Source organism: Aspergillus sclerotioniger (assembly GCF_003184525.1).
Source record: "Aspergillus sclerotioniger CBS 115572 chromosome Unknown BO94scaffold_32, whole genome shotgun sequence".
Classification (NCBI taxonomy): Eukaryota; Fungi; Ascomycota; class Eurotiomycetes; order Eurotiales; family Aspergillaceae; genus Aspergillus; species Aspergillus sclerotioniger.
The window spans coordinates 409149-425390 of NW_020291022.1; the positions used below are offsets into that span (position 1 = coordinate 409149).

Consider the following 16242-nt stretch of genomic DNA (forward strand, 5'->3'; position numbering starts at 1 on the left):
GAGCAGCTGACAATGAGAGAGATTATGAGAGAAAAGAAGGGGAGGCAAGTATAAAAATAGAAGAAAATCAGCAGAGATCAGCGATGCTACTATCTACCCCGCCATCGCAGCATGTGAGTGATCTTGGACTAGCCCACTGCCTTGGATACAGAATGCTTAGTCGTCAGTACTGACTGGATATTTCCACTTTGACATCTAGATGGCTATGAATTAAACTACCCGATGGACCTTAAACGCCGCGATATGATTGACTTTGCGTGTCACCCTCGGGGACATGCCATAGGCTGGCCGGGGCTTGTGGAACAGCAGGGGCCCGACCCCTCCCCGAGCAGCGGGGCTTAACACCCGCCTTATCCAGCCTGGAGGCTGCCTGATTCCCTCCCAGATCAACACAGCTCTTGACTACACCCATTATCATCATCATCATCATCATCTCAACTAGTCTCGTCAGACCAACCATGTCCGAGTTCCCTACTCTTCAGCCCGCCTTCACTCTCAAGGTCCGTACCGCCATATGCCACCTGACTTAACTAATCGTCCCACAACATAGCTGGCCATCGGTGCTCCGCTCGGTGTCGGTAAGTGCAGCATACATCCATCCATCCACGGTACAGCGTGAAGATCCCAACGCTAATTTCATCCAGGCAGTGCCTCTCGGCAGAACAGCCTGCAGATCGTCGTAAGCACCTCCAGATCCTCCCACCTCACAAGATTTCCACCCCAGTAACATTCCAGCATGACCATAGCCCATGACCGGCGGCACTGCCAGAAGCCAGCCTGGATTCTCTCCGGCCCTGGACGCGGAAATCGTCGGCGTGGGCAATGACTACATCCATGCGGATCCTGATGGAAAGCACGTGCGGCTGGATGCCCATGGCGTTCTCAAGTAGGTCGGTCTGCCTGCAGCTGCTGGACGTGTTCTAACGACTACCTACTATAATTTAGGCCCAAGGATGGAGAAGACGTATGTGAAAGATCGCGAGATCCATCGAAGACTGTGACTAACATGGAGAATAGCTCATCTACCTGAACTACACTGGTATCTGCACATTGACGCCCGAAGTCCAGGCCGTCTTTGCTGGTTCTTCCCCGGACGGTTCGACTCCATTCAACAGTGCCTGTAAGAATGCTCCCTTGACGACCTACTAAGACAAAAGGTAGCTAACAATAACAACCTAGTCACCCATATTACCTTCGAGGTGAGATATACCGAATACCGATATCAATTAACCCCCAACCACTAACAACACAACACAACACAACACAGACCGGCAGCGAGCGCTACAAGGAATTAGAGAACCGTGTCTTCGTCGCCCAGGGCCGCTTCAACGTCGAGAAGGGCAAGCCCACCGTCGTAGAATACCATGTCAGCCAGGTCATCCAGGGCTAAGCCACCCACCTCCCTCCCTCCCTCCCTTACCCATCCTAGACAATCAACAACAATCTCAAATCCCGTTCCCGAAACAACAAACTAAACTAAACTAAACATCCCCCCATAACAACATACATCATCCATCCATCATACCTCATAACACAAATCATCTACCTCCCCCCAACAACGGCCTCCTCTCCCCCTCCCCATCCCCATCCCCTTCCCCTCCCTCCTCAATCACAGTATACATCCTCCCCCTCCCCCAATACCTCCCCGCCGGAGCAGTAACACAACCCTTCCACCTCCCCACCCCCTAACAACCCACGCCAACAAAACCACCAACCCCAACGCAAGCACCGTCCCTGTCACCGACCCCACGCCTGTAAGAAACGTCGTCGTGCTAACGCTGCATCCGAACGGTACGGCGCGGAGCTCCCAGCGCTCTTTGGATCCAAGGGGACAGATTTTCGTGGAGTGGAGGGGGGCGAGGATCGGGATGGTGGTGGGGTTGGGGATGCAGGTTGAGGACTGTGTTTTGTTAGTACTAGCTTTTGTTGGGTGTTGGTTGGTTGGTTAGGAGGGAGGGATGGGGGAGGGGGGTTGGGTGGATTGATGGATAAGGTAGGGTGGGATTGTGAGAGATTGGGGGCTGGGATGAACATACCACCGGACACCAACTACAGGGAACATCGCCCTTTAAACAACCATCGCATGATTGGCGACGCCAGCAGAGGTAGAAGAGGGGGTCGGGGGCATTGATTGGAAGGGCGGAGGTAGTAGTGTTTGAGTCCATGTGGAGGAGGGTGGATGTGTTTAGTTCCATGTGGAGACTGATTCTAGAAGAATGTATTGAACTAAATTGTGTTAAAGTGTCTTAGGATAAATTGTTTAGAATTCAAGTCAAGTTGATCTCATGATGATTTTGTGTGATTGGGGTTCGTGCGGGGTTGGAGAAGCTAGATGTAATGTTTGGGGTCGGGGACCTTAGCATACCGTCCGTCATATTAGGGGTTATTTTTAAGACGGGATTGAGAATTTAGGTAGTACCCGATGGATTGGAAATGGGGGGTTCATGGTGCCCGGTTCAAGTTTTTGGTTTTGGTTATGGTTGGTTGTACACATAATGATAATTTAAGTTTATCTGAAGATGGCCCTGTACTAAGTATCATCCAGATGATCTTGTTCATGGAAGAAAAGAAGATTCCATAATTCAGTTATAAGAATGCCAAGGGTTAAATTCCCCGATAATATCACGCTCGTAAGTAATCACTCTAGACAACACGCTTGACCTGTTTTTTCTGTGTTAGTTTTATTCCTTCGTTATGAGGTAAAGAGATAAGAACTGACCTCAAAGAATCTCTTCAGCCACCACACCTGGAAAACACCCTCGCCGATCAGCACAGCCAGCTGGAAAATACTCCACCACTTCACCCGCGCGTTGGTGCTCTCTGCCGTGTTCCGGTGAACCCGCTCTCTGACAACAATGTACGACTGCTCATCCTTGACCTGGGCCAGAGCCTCCGAGAGTTTGCGGACTGCGACAGCGGTTAGCTGGTTTTCATACGGTCGCCGAGGCCACAACGGTCGACTGGGTATCTGTATCCTACCTTCGGCCTCCAAAGGATCCTGCGCCAATTCCGATTCGGGAACGTAGACAATGCCGTGGACGTTAAAAGACACTTCCTTGGAGTTCGAGGCCCATCCCTCGTTGCTGAAGCAGTAGACGTATTTGCCGTCCGCGTGGGCGTTGAATGAGTAGTCCTCCGACGAGATGGCGTGCTTGTAGTACTGACGGTGACCCTGGGGATCCTCAACCTGGAGGTATCAAGATACGTGAGTGATTATTCATACAAGGCTCAAAAAGTTCGAATGTTGTCGGAAGAAGCTTCAAGCTGCCTTAACTACCCCGGAGATAGACCGGCTAGTGTGATCGGGGAACCTACCCAGAAATCAATCTCCAGATTTCCACTGCCGCCGAACTCCCGGTCACCGACCTGGAAGGACACGGTCATCTTGTCATCCTTGTGCAATGACTCGTGGAAGCATTCTCGGGAGTGAGACCGTAGCTGGATGTTGTGTGCGGTCACCGTGGTGAACCACGCCAGCGCCGTGATCAGGAGGGTCGTTGCGGAGAATCGCATGGTGGGTGGAGTTTAGCTTGCCGTCTCCAAATCGAGAGCAGGTAGTGGTTCGAGTCCCTCGAGAAGGAGAAGAGAGAGATGGTGGAGGGTTGGGCTTGACAGGTGCACTTGGTCGACTCCGACGCGCAAGGTGGTCTCTGGGCGGCGCTGGGAATTCAGGACGCTCGGACCACCTCCTAATCAGCCGGCACTAGGCCGGACGGAGTATATGGGTTGTTTCCTACTATTCATCTAAACTTGAAATGATTGCATTCAATTTTCGTTTACTGTCATCTAGTCTTTCTCGGAGCTGCGCTATCTGACTACCAGGTGCTGGTCTAGCAAGAAATAGTTAGGGAAATGCTCAAGGCATGGAATCGGGCAAACTGTATCTTCGCGGCTCGTCTTCCGCTCTGCTATTATTAACACCATTCTGACCTCCAAATGCCCGATCTATAACTTCCTGACGATGATGTGGCAGGTTAGCGTTGAACACTTATCAGCCACGTAGACACAATGTAACTGGTCTATAGAAGCTACCTTTGTGGAAAGGGGCTTGTTGTCGATTTACAGTGTCAAAAATCGTTGTAGATGTCCGACATAATTTACTAAAAGTCCATATTAAATATGACGGACTCACAACTCACAGTGTTCAAGCTGCTAATACTATGTTTCTGTCTTAATGACACCGCGAGAAGCCAGGAGGATCAAGAATAGCAGGAGCGGCAGCATTTGAAACCACTGCAAGTCGGATGGGAACTGGTAGATGCCATTGAAGTCAGATTCTGATGCCTCGACGCTAACCCCTGACCCGAGAGATCGGTAAGTTAATACACTTCCCATTACCACAGTAGAGCGGGAGAATGATAATTTGCCATTATTCGATAAAAACCGTTCCACTAACCCGGATGAGACAATTTGCCATTGATGATCACTAAGCAGTCTAGATCGAGAAATCAACGATGTTCGAGCCATGGCGGCCCTCGGTGACTAGTTGGCCATCACAATGCGTAAGGAGACTTCTTGTCATGGGGCTGATCGATTGAGTGTCCGCGAAATTTTCAGCAACAAGAACACTTCTGCCATTTTCAAGCGGTGGCTCCTATTCTGAAGTTTCAATGTTCGTACGTGTACGCGTTTGGTTCTGTGTGACATCATCGTTTATTGAAACAGCCCCTGATGGTTGATTGATTATTGCCAAGAGATGATCCCTCATTCTTAAGCGCTCAGGCCTGAGAGATTGGAGAAAACCCGATCATCAGGATATCATTGTAGTGTTGACCGGAACGGAAGCCAATCTTGCAGAAATCTTGATGGAGAGCAAGTCATTTCTTTTTCCTCGCAAGTCCAGTGTTTCGATCCCGGCTGGGTAGATAGGTAGTAAAGCTGCATCGAAAAGAAGCGTACCTGTCAAGCATCAAGGTGTGATCAGTATTATTGCTGCAGGCAACGATGGAAACCGGGGCGGGCAATAGTCTTACCAGTTACCAGAGTGAGCGACAGGGTCCAGAGTCCAGACCCTGACTGTGAAGTGGAGGTCTTGGCTGGAGACCCCAGAATAGCAAGGAGATGGAGTAAGGCCGCTGGGTCTCAGGCACCCCAGGCGGGCCCCTCCGGCCTGGCAAATTGAATAACGGTCTTATTTGGAGGCGTTTAGCACCCAAGTTGTTAGTGTCCAAGACAGGTGAATCTCCTGGGTAGGAGGTGGTAGATAGGTATTTGCCTTCAATTGGGGGGTGACATCTATTCATTGTTTGTACTCCCAGCAAAGAAACTAGTAACCCCACTGTCCTCTGACGTGACATACAGTTCTTTCTATTCCCACTCCAGACCTGTCAATCATTTCCCTCTTGCTCCTTCTATCTCCGCTGCTTGCATGCACCCAAGAACGATTGTTCTTTTTATAGAGCCTCCCCCTTTCCTCTCTGCATCATAGAAAAGCTCCCTGTTCTCTCCCGTTCTTCCATACCTCCCTCGTCCAACTGCTCTTCTCGTCACCTTGCCCTCTGAAATATTTCACTTAACCATCAACGCACTTCAGCATGCGTGTCACGAGCTTGCTTCCGGCCTTGCTGGCAGCCATCCCTGTCGTGTCTGCTACCAGGGGTACCCTCGGACTCGCCTTGGGCAACAAGAATGCCGATTCTCAGTGCAAAACGACGAGTGACTACGAGGCCGACTTTGATGCCCTCAAAGGCGTGACTACTTTGGTTCGCACCTACTCGGCAAGCAATTGTGCGACTGCCCAGAATATCATCCCAGCTGCAAAGGCAAAGGGTTTCAAGGTCGTCTTGGGTGTCTGGTAGGCGATAATCCAATGCATCAGCTACTGAGGTTGGTTTCTGACGCTAACATATGGTGGTTTAGGCCCGACTATGACCAGTCTTTCGACGAGGATTTCAACGCTCTGAAGCAGTATGTCCCTGGAAACGAAGATGTCGTGACCGCCATTACTGTGGGCTCAGAATGCCTTTACCGCGGAAGTATCACTGCCCAGAAACTCCTGAGCCGGATCCAACAAGTGCAGAACCAGTTCAAGACCGTGACCGTCGGCACTGTTGACAGCTGGAACAAGTTCGCGGATGGCACGGCTAATCCCATCATCCAGGGGGGTGTCACTTACTTGTGAGTTATTTCTTGACAATTCGCTGGTACGTGGTTGTATGTGGGCCTCAACTAACCTCCATAAAGTTTGGCCAACGGGTTCGCCTACTGGCAGAACAAGGATATCAACAACGCTCCTGCAACCTACTTGGATGACATGTCGCAGGCTGAGAACCACATCAAACAGATCGCCGGTGCTAATGCAGGCAAGATCCGCTTTGGAAACGGGGAGACGGGCTGGCCTACCGGTAAGTTGCATTGACAACCCTTCCGCCGTATTTATAGAAATGATACCGAGCTGATACTCTATAGATGGTGGATCCGATTATGGTGCTGCCAAAGCTGGTACTAAGAATGCTGAGCAGTATTACCAGTCCGCTGTGTGCAAAATGCTGGCCAAAGGCACCGATGTCTTCTATTTCGAGGCCTTCGATGAGGCTTGGAAGCCCAACAGCACCGGTGACAATGGCCAGTCCATGGATGAAAAGCACTGGGGCCTTTTCACCGCCGACCGCAAGGCCAAGTTCAACATGAATTGCCCGAATTAGAGTGCTGCTCGATATTCGGAAGTCTGATACACATCAACCTGCTCTGTTTTAGATATGTATGTATTATTGTCGGACATAACGGAAACCCTGTGCTGGGACTGTACCTATGAGCATCCGATAGTCATTGAATGTCAATGCAGATATTCGGGGTCTTAAGACAAGCCCATAAGACATGAGTAATACCGAGGCGGGCTTGAAAGATCCGTCTACAAGATAGCCGGGCATGCAGTTGGGTTTGCAATCCTATTTTAATGAAGTGATTGGGCACAGAGGAGGTTTGCCGTAGGGAGTAGGTACTTGGACGGCCTGGGTTGATATAGACGAGGGCTTCAGAAATGGATCAAGGTGGCCGTTGCACATGGAGCCATGAACAGCTGTGGATGGCCCTGGACTGGCCAGGCACCGGACAGGGATAGCCGATGGATGATGACATGGCTGGGCAGTATTGGAATGATCCCAATTGGAGTGGCTAATCACGGGCAGCCGAGGAACCGTGGTTCGCCCCAAGTAGCGCTGTTTTACCCCTGAATGAAGACACGAACCAAAGGAACCCGTGTGCCAACTGGTCGTGTTATCTAATATCTATCAACATAGTTATGGGGTTGAAGCACTGGCTCAGGGGGTGATGGAGCTGCCGTACCAAACTTCGGACTACAATCAATCGGGTAGATAGAGGGCTCCCAGATCCCGGTTGATGCCACATCCCAAAGGCAGACTAAGGCTGGGCTGAGGCCGATCCTACAGACTGCCAGACGGGCCTCCATACCTCAGTTCCCCGCGCCTTGCAGGAAAATACCCACTGACTCGCGTCAAGTGGTAAGGTTGGTACCTACAGAAGCCGGTCACCACCACGTACGTAGATGGCGGTCAAACCAAAGATCGGGTGAGGATTCAGTGAGCTGGCCCAGCTCAAGGGACTATGCGCTGCTAAGGACCACCACTTAACCCGATCCATCCTGGGCCGGGACCACTAGTAACCCGACTAAGGTAAAGAAGGCCGTGAGGCCAGAAGCCTCTCCCAATCGGGGCCTAGTGTTACCGTACCATACCTTTCCCCAACGGTCGCCCTCAAACCTCCCCCCCGCTGATAGGTGCACTTCCGCTTACTGGTGTACGGTTATATTCACGGCCCTGAAGGTCAAACGGGCTTGCTTGCTGGCGGATCATGACATGGCCCAGCACTGATTCGATCCAAGTTGAAAAAGACAACAAAAGCAAAAATAAAAAAAAATAAGAAAAAAAAAATTAAGGTCCGCTTCTCTTCTCCATCATCTTAGTCTCGACTCTTCTCTATCCTGGTCCTGCCAACCTCAATTCAGCTGTCCTTTACGGGATACGCCATGCCCAAGTTACCCGCATACCTCAGTTATCTCTGATCTGGTGTTCATCCCTCTCGCCTCCCTCCCTCCCCCGTCGCCCCCGTTCCTCGGATGTCTGTTTGGGGATCTTCTGTCGGAACTACCCACCGCCCCTGAAGATTATTCCTTCCCCCCCCAAAAAACCACCACGGTGTTATAGGTACTACTCGCCGCAACCCAATCGCGCACTTGCCCAAGCGTGTGATTTGTCTCGTCTTCCCCCCCCCCCCCCTCCTTTTCGCGTGTCGATCACAGGTCATCTGCGAGGTGGATTCGGTCTCAGCGCTTTGATTTCCATGCTTCACCATTCTGGACGATAAGGGGAGCAGCAAGCAAGTGCTTGCTGCAGGAGTCGAAACGGAAGGTGTGTCTGCCTGTCGAAGTGTTACCTTGGCTGCATCAATTCCACCTCCCAGATCCCTTCGCTCTGGCGGTGTCCACTTCCTGTCATCCTCGTTCCCGTTACACCTCGAAACATGGTTCATAGGCTAAACGTTCGATGCTTTTGTCTTCCCAGATCTAGGTCCGCCCGCATCTTCCGCCAACTCGGCGCTTTCTCCGCCGGCGCCGTCGCATCCCACAGATCCGTCCAGCCTCCGTGACGATTCATTGCTGACGGTGCCATTGACTTCCTTTTCTGCATCGCCAGGAGCGTCGAGTCTCTCGATCGCTGGATCACCTGGTCGGTCGAACTCCCCCCGGGGCCGCAGCGTCACCCCCAACCCCCCGAATACACTCCCTACCCTCTCGAAATACCGTGCCACCTGGGATTCCTCGACGTCGCCGGAAAATAGGAGGGCGGCCAGTAGCATCTACTACACAACCGCCTGGGGCTCACCGTATGCTGCACCTAGCCCTCGGAGGCTTTCGTGGTCTTTAAGTCAACACGGTGCTGTCGATCGTGGCTCCGGAAATAGCTCTCCGGCCTCGATGCACAGTGGTATACGCCACGGGTCTGAATCGATTAATCCCGAACTTTTGAGACCGTCTGCCCGAGACAGCTCAGCGAGACAACTGTACAGCGGCAATTCAAGCCGGTCTCCCGCCAGAGATATTTTTGGTAGGAAAGGAGGGAAGTCAATCAAGGATTTCACACAAGATTGGATTAATCAATACCTCTCTGGTCAACCACGAACTGAGAGAAGTAATTGGCTAAGCGACGACTCGGGCAGCGAGGCCCCATCGTTCATTACAGCCCAGAACTACTTCGCCGAGGACGCCTCGGACGATTGGCTCGGCCTCGAACAAGACACTCGGGACGACGACCTTCTCAAGACCCCAACACTAGCCGACTTCGTGAACCGAAGGACGGCCGGAGCTCGTCGAGAAGCTAGCCTTCCTCGCCAACGGGCAAGGGAATTCCTACACAAGCGAGCAGACACATTGCGACAAGAGGATTTCTGGGGTTTGCTTACGACAAAGACCCTCAGCCCATCACAATGGAGACAGCGGAGGCACAGTCCCCTGTGGAGCAGGGGCCCAACAAGGCACTGCCAACGATAGAGAAACCGCTGCCTCCAACGCCAGGTGATCCCACCGAGCCCAAAGCCGTGACAAGCCAAGTGCTCGATAGGAATAGCCAGACCCCGATACAAAGGTTTAGAAAGAAGATCGTCTGGCGCGGAAAAGCATGCTTCATTGCCCTTCCGTTGGAAGACAAAAGGGGTACCGAAGAGTCAGGGCGCCCTTTGATGACAGTTGCAGATGTTCAACAACGCCTGAGAGATTGGGAAAATCAAGGTTACGATACCCGGGGGTTTAGCGTTGGTGGATCAGAAGATCTATCGGATACTGAGCTGGGTGGTCTTAGCCGTCCGTTGTACCCAGACCCAGCAGAGGTCCAGGAGGATAGACAAGCGGGGAGGTATGGCGTCAGTATACCAGATAAAGCGGAGTGGGATGCATACGTCGCTTATCTGCAGGAGGAGAAATTGCGCGCCTTGGGCGTGTTCCTGGATGAACCGAAGCCCTCAATTTCTCCTGCATCTGCTGCTATGAGCCAGATGGCACCATTTCCTGGTCTTGTCTCGTCGCCCCCGATACCGACAGCATCGGCTGCTAGCAATCCTCTGTCTTTATCTCACCATTTCTCCCCCCAGTTGAACCAACCAGCAAACCCCGCCGGCCTGGGAACCCTGGCTTCTCCCGCTTCACAGTTCAGCATACAAACGCCATTTCTGGGTGTCGACCAAAACTTGCTACCTGGATACCCGATGCAATTCCAACCTACTCCGCCTGCTCAGGGCTCCCTTACTCCCCAGAGTTTCTTTAACGCGCGTCAAGCAGGTCCCGCCGCGTCCATACCTGGCACGCTCCCTCACTTGGGCTCGATTCTGTCTCCCGTTTCACCATTACATGATCAGGGCGCCTTCCATCCCGGCCTAAGCGAACAACCAGGACCGTCTAAGGAAGCTTTCGGTGGCCATGATATGCGGGACAATATCACTGAAGGCCAACTGCTACGTCCCTACACCCCTACGGAGGGACCCGATCATTTCCACGCATCTACCGTTGAGATTGCCCAGCCTACACCCCGTGGTCACGACCGTGGTCATAACCTGAGCGAGACGCTCCAGAAGGGCCTAGATAGGTTCCCTCCTAGTTATCATCTGGAGGAGACTATTGATAGACAGCTTGACGAGGGTGATCGCGAGCCAGTCCTTCACAACTTTGACGGCTCCGACCTTCTGCAATCGCGCTGGGCTTTCCCAGGGAATGACAATCTCGGACCCCAGCAGTTTCCCCAGCACATGCATCAATTCTATGCTGGAGACTATGCCGCAGATAATGCCCACGAAGGCTCTGATATCGATACCAACCCCAGTCTTTCTGGGACACCTCAGAGACATGGCCCGCTTGCGAGCAACATACCCTGGCATGAGACGAAGCCTAGTGCTGGCTCGTATGTTGGCGGGCACCGTTCGAAGCTTTCATCCTCTACTCTGAATGTTGATGCCAAGGAGTTCAACCCAACTGTATCGGCGCCTTCGCAGACGTTCCCGTTCCAGGAACCGCCCTTTCAAGCCCCAGCTGTTGGAAACCCAATGTTCACCTTTGGCTCCGTACCAAGCTTCAACCCATCTGCTAATGCCTTTAACCTTACTGCTCCCCCATTTACACCAAACCCTGCCAACAACCACACCCCGCGGAAAGCTGGGTCAGGGGAATTCAAGTTCTCCACCGCCTCTTTCAATGTCGCAGCTCCTGCCTTCAATCCCACTGGCAGTGGTCCCACCGCCGAACCTGAGCAGCCTGCAGGTGCTAGAACAAAGATCTTTGATGATGCTGATGTATCGGAAGCATCGAAGCTTTCTAAGAAGTCCAAGGCTATACCAATCGTGCGACCGGATGATACCATGGAAGATAAGAGTAGTAAAGAGGATGGCGAAATCGACAACGGCCGCCCGACTCGCACTGATCGTCATAAGCGTGCCCGTCGTGGTGACGAAGCGTCGGATGGAGAGGCTCATTTCACCATGTCTCACGCCTTGGCAGAGACCGGTAATACTCAACCCTCACAAGTCCCCAACGCACATCATGTGCCGGCCGAAGGTAAAGAAAACGTGCAACCCGAGGGCAGCGAGCCGATTCAGAAGCCCGTTTCGATTCAAGACGACAAATTCGCTGAGAGGAAGGAAACGCCGATCAGCGAAGCGTCGACCTGGACACCTTTCGATAAGAAGAACGACAACACGGCGGCAGTGCAGGAGTCTGGCTCGGCTGACGATAAGCAACCTGAATCGGAGCTGCTTCCCGCAGAAGGAGAAGACGTTGGTGTCAAGGAGCAGGAACAGTCTATCGAAGCTGATTCAAAGCCCTCATTCCTGTCCGCCACTGCAAGGCCATTCGAATTCAAGGCGTCCGTTGCCGAATACGTGCCGGTTGCTGCAGCAGAGTCAACCCTTGCCCCCAATACGGCGGATGACGGAAAGATTGACGCTATTTCCAACACTCCAATTTCACCCAAGCGTGAGCCTGTGCTAGCAGAAAGTGCCCAAACGGATGAGGAAGACTCCCCTGACGATGAGGAACTCAATGCTATAATGGAACAGTTGAACGACGACTCCGATGTTGGAATAGAACGGTTGAGCACACCTCAGCCTCGTGATCGCATTCCCGAGTCTGTGTTACATCCGTCTAAAGAAAAGCGCCACATCCCCGCGGATATCAGGAGCGAGGCTCCCAGTCCGAGCCCAGGACGGGGCCTCATGTCCCATGCACTGGATGTACCTAAACTCGATTTTGATGCTCGATCCCAATTCTCCGTGTCTCCCTCCAAGGGTTTTGGGTCCGGTATCCATTCTCCCGTGCGGCATTTGGTCAACCAGAATGACCATATCAGTGACTGGGATGATGTGATATCGTCTGGTGAAGACGAGAAGCTGGCAAATCGGAGCAGGTTCTTTGATCGTCGAATCAACGACCTCGTCGGCTCCGCTATCGATGAACGGCTTACGCCGCTTGAACGCGCTCTTGGTGTGATTCAGGAGTCTGTCATGGCAATCGCACCTGGCCCTCGCACTAAACTTGAATGGAGCGCATCTATCGCAGGTGACAACAGTGATGCTGATGATGAGGAAGATGCATACGAGAACGCTTCGTACAGCACAAGATCGGTTCTCCGACAAAAGGAGAAACTCGACAAGCTGAAAGCTGTCTTCTTGGAGGCTTTGGCATCCCGCGATGGCGAGCAAGACAGGGACCAGACAGTTTCCGAACTTGCACAGCTGCGGGATAGCGTCTCTGCTCTTCAGGCTTTAACTATACAGAAGTTGTCGCAAGACCCTGTGGATGAGTTGAGAGTGATGATCCAAGACTTGGCCTCGAACCAGCTAAGCCAGCAGAACTCGCGTCCCTCTGAAGCGGAAGAAATCGGTGCCGAAAGCCTCATGCTTCAGATTGAAGGTCTCAAGAATATGCTAAGACTCTCCGACGAGCGAGCCGACCAGGAGTATAAGCTTCGTAGGGAAGCTTTAGACTCGGTCGCAGAACTTCAGCGGCTTCTGAAGGTCGCCGAAGAAGATGCTGCGCGTCACAGCGAGGCTGCAGAGTCCGCCGAAACTCGCCTGCTCCATTTCAAGGCAGAGAAGATCCCCTACTTTGAAAATGTCCAACACAAAGCCGATTCGCTTGAGCAAGAGCAGGAGACACTCAAGTTCACTCTTGCTGAACTGTCCTCGAAGAACATCGCACTTCAGGGCACCCTTGATGAGTATCGAGTATCTAGTGACAACTGGAAACGGGATAGCGAGCAGTCCAGAGCTGAACTCGACACCGTTAAGGCGGAGAACAAGGAGCTGCGTGGTACTATTGGCCAGCTCAAGACCCGTCTGGAGGATGGCATGAGTATCCGGCACAATCTCGGCGAGAAGCTAGACCGTCTTCAAGATGAAATGGCGACGGTCACTCGGGACGTCATCCGCGACCAGGCTTCTTATCGTAGACGCGAGGAAGATTTGAATGCCAAATATAACGAACTACGTGCAGCCTTTAATCGCGAGACGAAGCTCCGTGAAAAGCTCGAATACGACATCAACGCGCTCGAAACGCAGGAACGCGAGGCAGCCAAGTTGAAGTTCATTTTTGGCCAATCCCAGCAAGAAAATGCAAGACTCGAAGAGCTTGTTGCAAACCTGCGTCTTGATAACCATAATATGGAGGTCAAGGCAGCTCGGTTTGAACGCGAGTTCAACGAGGCTCGTGAAAGCAGCCGGGCTGAGATCCAGCGCACCAGAAACTCCCTGGAGTCGGATCTGGAAGTTGCTAACAGCCAAGTCAACATTGTCCGTGCTGAATTGGAAGCACAGATCCTTCGCCTCCAGAGTCAAATGGACAATGTCAGGCTGGAAAGTGACACGGCCCGGGAACGCTATGAAATGCTGTTGGAAGAAGCAAATGAGACGAAGGCCAGCACCTTGGCTGCTGCTGTCCAAGCCAAAGAATTGGCTGTGGAGGAGCAGCGCCGGACGCACGAGCGTGTGCTCAATGACCTTCGGGAACGCCATGCACGTGCCCTGCACAACGCTTCCGAAGATAGACAGCGCACTGAAGCTCATCTGCTAGACCGACTAGCCTTGTCTGATGATAAGGTGAAACACCTCGAGGATCGCGTCCATCATCTCGAAGAGAGACTCGAAATCGCACAGTCCGCTGCGCGCGCTGCTGCGGAAGCGGCTCAGTCTGCCAAGGCAGCGCCTACCCTGGCGCCTGCGCACTCGAGCTCCCCTTCGATGCCATTCCGTGAGGGATCGATGATGCCCGAGAAGATCTCGCCGCAGGCCTTGAGGGAATCTATCTTGGTGCTCCAGGACCAGTTGCAACAGCGTGAAACTCGCATTGAAGAACTCGAGCAAGAAGTGGCCGCTATTGACAAGGACGCCCCCAACAAGATCAAGGAGAAAGACACGGAGATTACTTGGTTGCGTGAGCTTCTCGGCGTTCGCATTGATGACCTTCAGGACATCATCACCACCGTGTCACAGTCTTCTTTCGACCGCAATGCTGTTCGCGACGCCGCCATCCGGCTGAAGGCTAATTTGCAGATGCAGCAACAGGAGAGAGAGAGAATCCATTCTGGACACAGTTTCCCGAGCCTTCCCTCCCTGGCAGACTTGACTGCATCGCCGCGGTCCTTCCCTCTCGCAGCCGCAGCAGCATGGGGGAACTGGCGCAAGGGAAGAGATAATTCCCACTCTCAACTCTCTGAACAAACTCCATCAAAACCGGCCAACGCAAGTTCTTTCTTGTCAGGACTTTTGACGCCCCCAGCCTCCGGTGTTCGACAGGCTTCACCCCACACCGGCACTTCCGCGACAGCAGGATCTCGGCGTCCATCGGAGAGTCGACCTCTGAGGAATTACAATACGACGCCAAAGGCTGTACCTGCTCGTGGAAGCAGGATGCGAGAGCCGCCAAGCACTCCCCCACTGCTCCGTCGGTCAAGTTATGATCACGATGCTGAGCCGGCTGATTATGCCCACGACTCCTTTGGGGAGGACACCGAAAGTACGACCGACGGCCTAGTCTCTGCATCTCCCCGGGATGTGGCTGACGGGCCCTTCGGACCGCAAATACAAGTATAGACTGTCTATACACCATTTCCATTCATGTCCATAGACATTTGAACCGCCAGTTTGTCCCCACCTGTGGCTAGCTGGCCATTGTTACATTATGATGCATCCTTACCGCGACCCCTCATTTGATCTTGCATACTTAGTGCGAGTTGACATCTTCATTTGCTGTTTGTTTGTTGGGCTTGAGCAAAATCCTCTTCTGTCCCATTTTGTGCTCAACAGCAGTGGATTTATCATGATCTTCTTTCCTTCCTTACTTACTATACCATACCATTTTCCCCATTTGCTGCGCGTCCTACTGGATACCACACCTGTTGACTTGTATTTTTGCCGCAATCTGTACACAAATTTCTCTGCTGCTTTTTTTGCTCTGTTCAAATAATCAACTACTGCTATTTAACAATGTGTCACTCGTTCTATGATTCACTGCATTCCTATTGCTATGCATAGTTTAATATTGTGGTTTACTCTAGGATGTGACTGTGCGTGTGGCATTTGCAAGAGCGGTGCTTTATCGACCTGGACATACATACCGCCCCGCCCCGCCCCGCCCCGCCCCTCCCCCTTACCGTTGGCTCCTTGGGCTTATGGTTTATTATGTAGATAATAATAAACTCTTGTTAATTTATTCTTAATTGGACATGTCTAATCGAATTTTCGCTTTTTCTTTTCTTCTCTTGTCTTGTCATCTCTTGTCATAAACATCCACTGGTGGATGCATGCATGATAGATCCCGAAACAACAATAAGTATAATAAGTACATTATATCCATGCCATATAGAAGAAGAATGATCATGATAGTCATCCCACACATTCCCTTCCTCCTGCAGAAAGGTATCAACTCAATGAATCCACCACTCCAAAACATCTCTCCCCGCCACAGCACTAACCACATACCCAGAACCACCCTCTTCAGCCCTCATAACCCGCACCTCCTCCACATCGACAGTCGTCACATCCAACAAGAACGACCAGGCGGGGATATCATCCGGAGGGGGATATTTCCCCTTCGGGTCTGTGTCGCTGTGCAGCTCGGTTGGGGTGATGACTCGTGGGACAAGGTCGGGGCTTTTGTACACGGATGCGCGGTCCAAGATGCTGTAGACGTAAAGGGCTCCGCCGGAGGCGAAGCTGCTGTGGCCGGCGCCGGGTTCGTAGATCACGAGG

The 16242-nt window shown here is 52.3% G+C and overlaps 4 protein-coding genes across 4 annotated transcripts; 3 read left to right on the top strand and 1 right to left on the bottom strand.

Annotated features, from left to right (window-relative positions):
- Positions 1–458: 458 nt before the first annotated feature.
- Positions 459–1390, top strand: BO94DRAFT_589583 (DUF3237 domain-containing protein; the record flags this gene model as incomplete). Its single annotated transcript, XM_025615955.1, has 8 exons — positions 459–500; positions 551–578; positions 645–679; positions 747–886; positions 946–964; positions 1018–1120; positions 1180–1199; positions 1268–1390. The coding sequence occupies 8 exons, from the start codon at positions 459–461 to the stop codon at positions 1388–1390; spliced, it is 510 nt and encodes a 169-aa protein (XP_025463493.1).
- Positions 1391–2447: 1057 nt separating this feature from the next.
- Positions 2448–3631, bottom strand: BO94DRAFT_539108 (emp24/gp25L/p24 family protein). The gene is made up of 4 exons (XM_025612630.1): positions 3316–3631; positions 2980–3187; positions 2720–2907; positions 2448–2661 (listed from the first exon to the last, which is right to left on the bottom strand). Exons 1-4 carry the CDS (start codon positions 3511–3513, stop codon positions 2644–2646), a joined length of 612 nt encoding a protein of 203 aa, XP_025463494.1. The 5' UTR covers positions 3514–3631; the 3' UTR covers positions 2448–2643.
- Positions 3632–5381: 1750 nt separating this feature from the next.
- On the top strand, positions 5382–6806 carry bgt1 (1,3-beta-glucanosyltransferase Bgt1). The gene is made up of 4 exons (XM_025614712.1): positions 5382–5794; positions 5860–6117; positions 6184–6344; positions 6409–6806. The coding sequence occupies exons 1-4, from the start codon at positions 5535–5537 to the stop codon at positions 6642–6644; spliced, it is 915 nt and encodes a 304-aa protein (XP_025463495.1). The 5' UTR covers positions 5382–5534; the 3' UTR covers positions 6645–6806.
- Positions 6807–8478: 1672 nt separating this feature from the next.
- On the top strand, positions 8479–15084 carry BO94DRAFT_550020 (putative myosin class II heavy chain (MHC); the record flags this gene model as incomplete). Its single annotated transcript, XM_025613473.1, has 3 exons — positions 8479–8525; positions 8596–9298; positions 9337–15084. The coding sequence occupies 3 exons, from the start codon at positions 8479–8481 to the stop codon at positions 15082–15084; spliced, it is 6498 nt and encodes a 2165-aa protein (XP_025463496.1).
- Between the last annotated feature and the right edge of the window lie 1158 nt (positions 15085–16242).

What these genes read in the sequence shown, in the direction of transcription:
- BO94DRAFT_539108 (XM_025612630.1), bottom strand. Translation starts at nt 3,513, where the DNA reads ATGCGATTCTCCGCAACGACCCTCCTGATCACGGCGCTGGCGTGGTTC. An exon ending in ATCTGGAGATTGATTTCTGG is followed by an intron (nt 3,188 to 3,315) that starts GTAGGTTCCCCG and finishes TGATACCTCCAG; the next exon opens with GTTGAGGATCCCCAGGGTCA. An exon ending in GGATCCTTTGGAGGCCGAAG is followed by an intron (nt 2,908 to 2,979) that starts GTAGGATACAGA and finishes CCGCTGTCGCAG; the next exon opens with TCCGCAAACTCTCGGAGGCT.
- bgt1 (XM_025614712.1), top strand. Translation starts at nt 5,535, where the DNA reads ATGCGTGTCACGAGCTTGCTTCCGGCCTTGCTGGCAGCCATCCCTGTC. An exon ending in AAGGTCGTCTTGGGTGTCTG is followed by an intron (nt 5,795 to 5,859) that starts GTAGGCGATAAT and finishes ATGGTGGTTTAG; the next exon opens with GCCCGACTATGACCAGTCTT. An exon ending in CAGGGGGGTGTCACTTACTT is followed by an intron (nt 6,118 to 6,183) that starts GTGAGTTATTTC and finishes ACCTCCATAAAG; the next exon opens with TTTGGCCAACGGGTTCGCCT.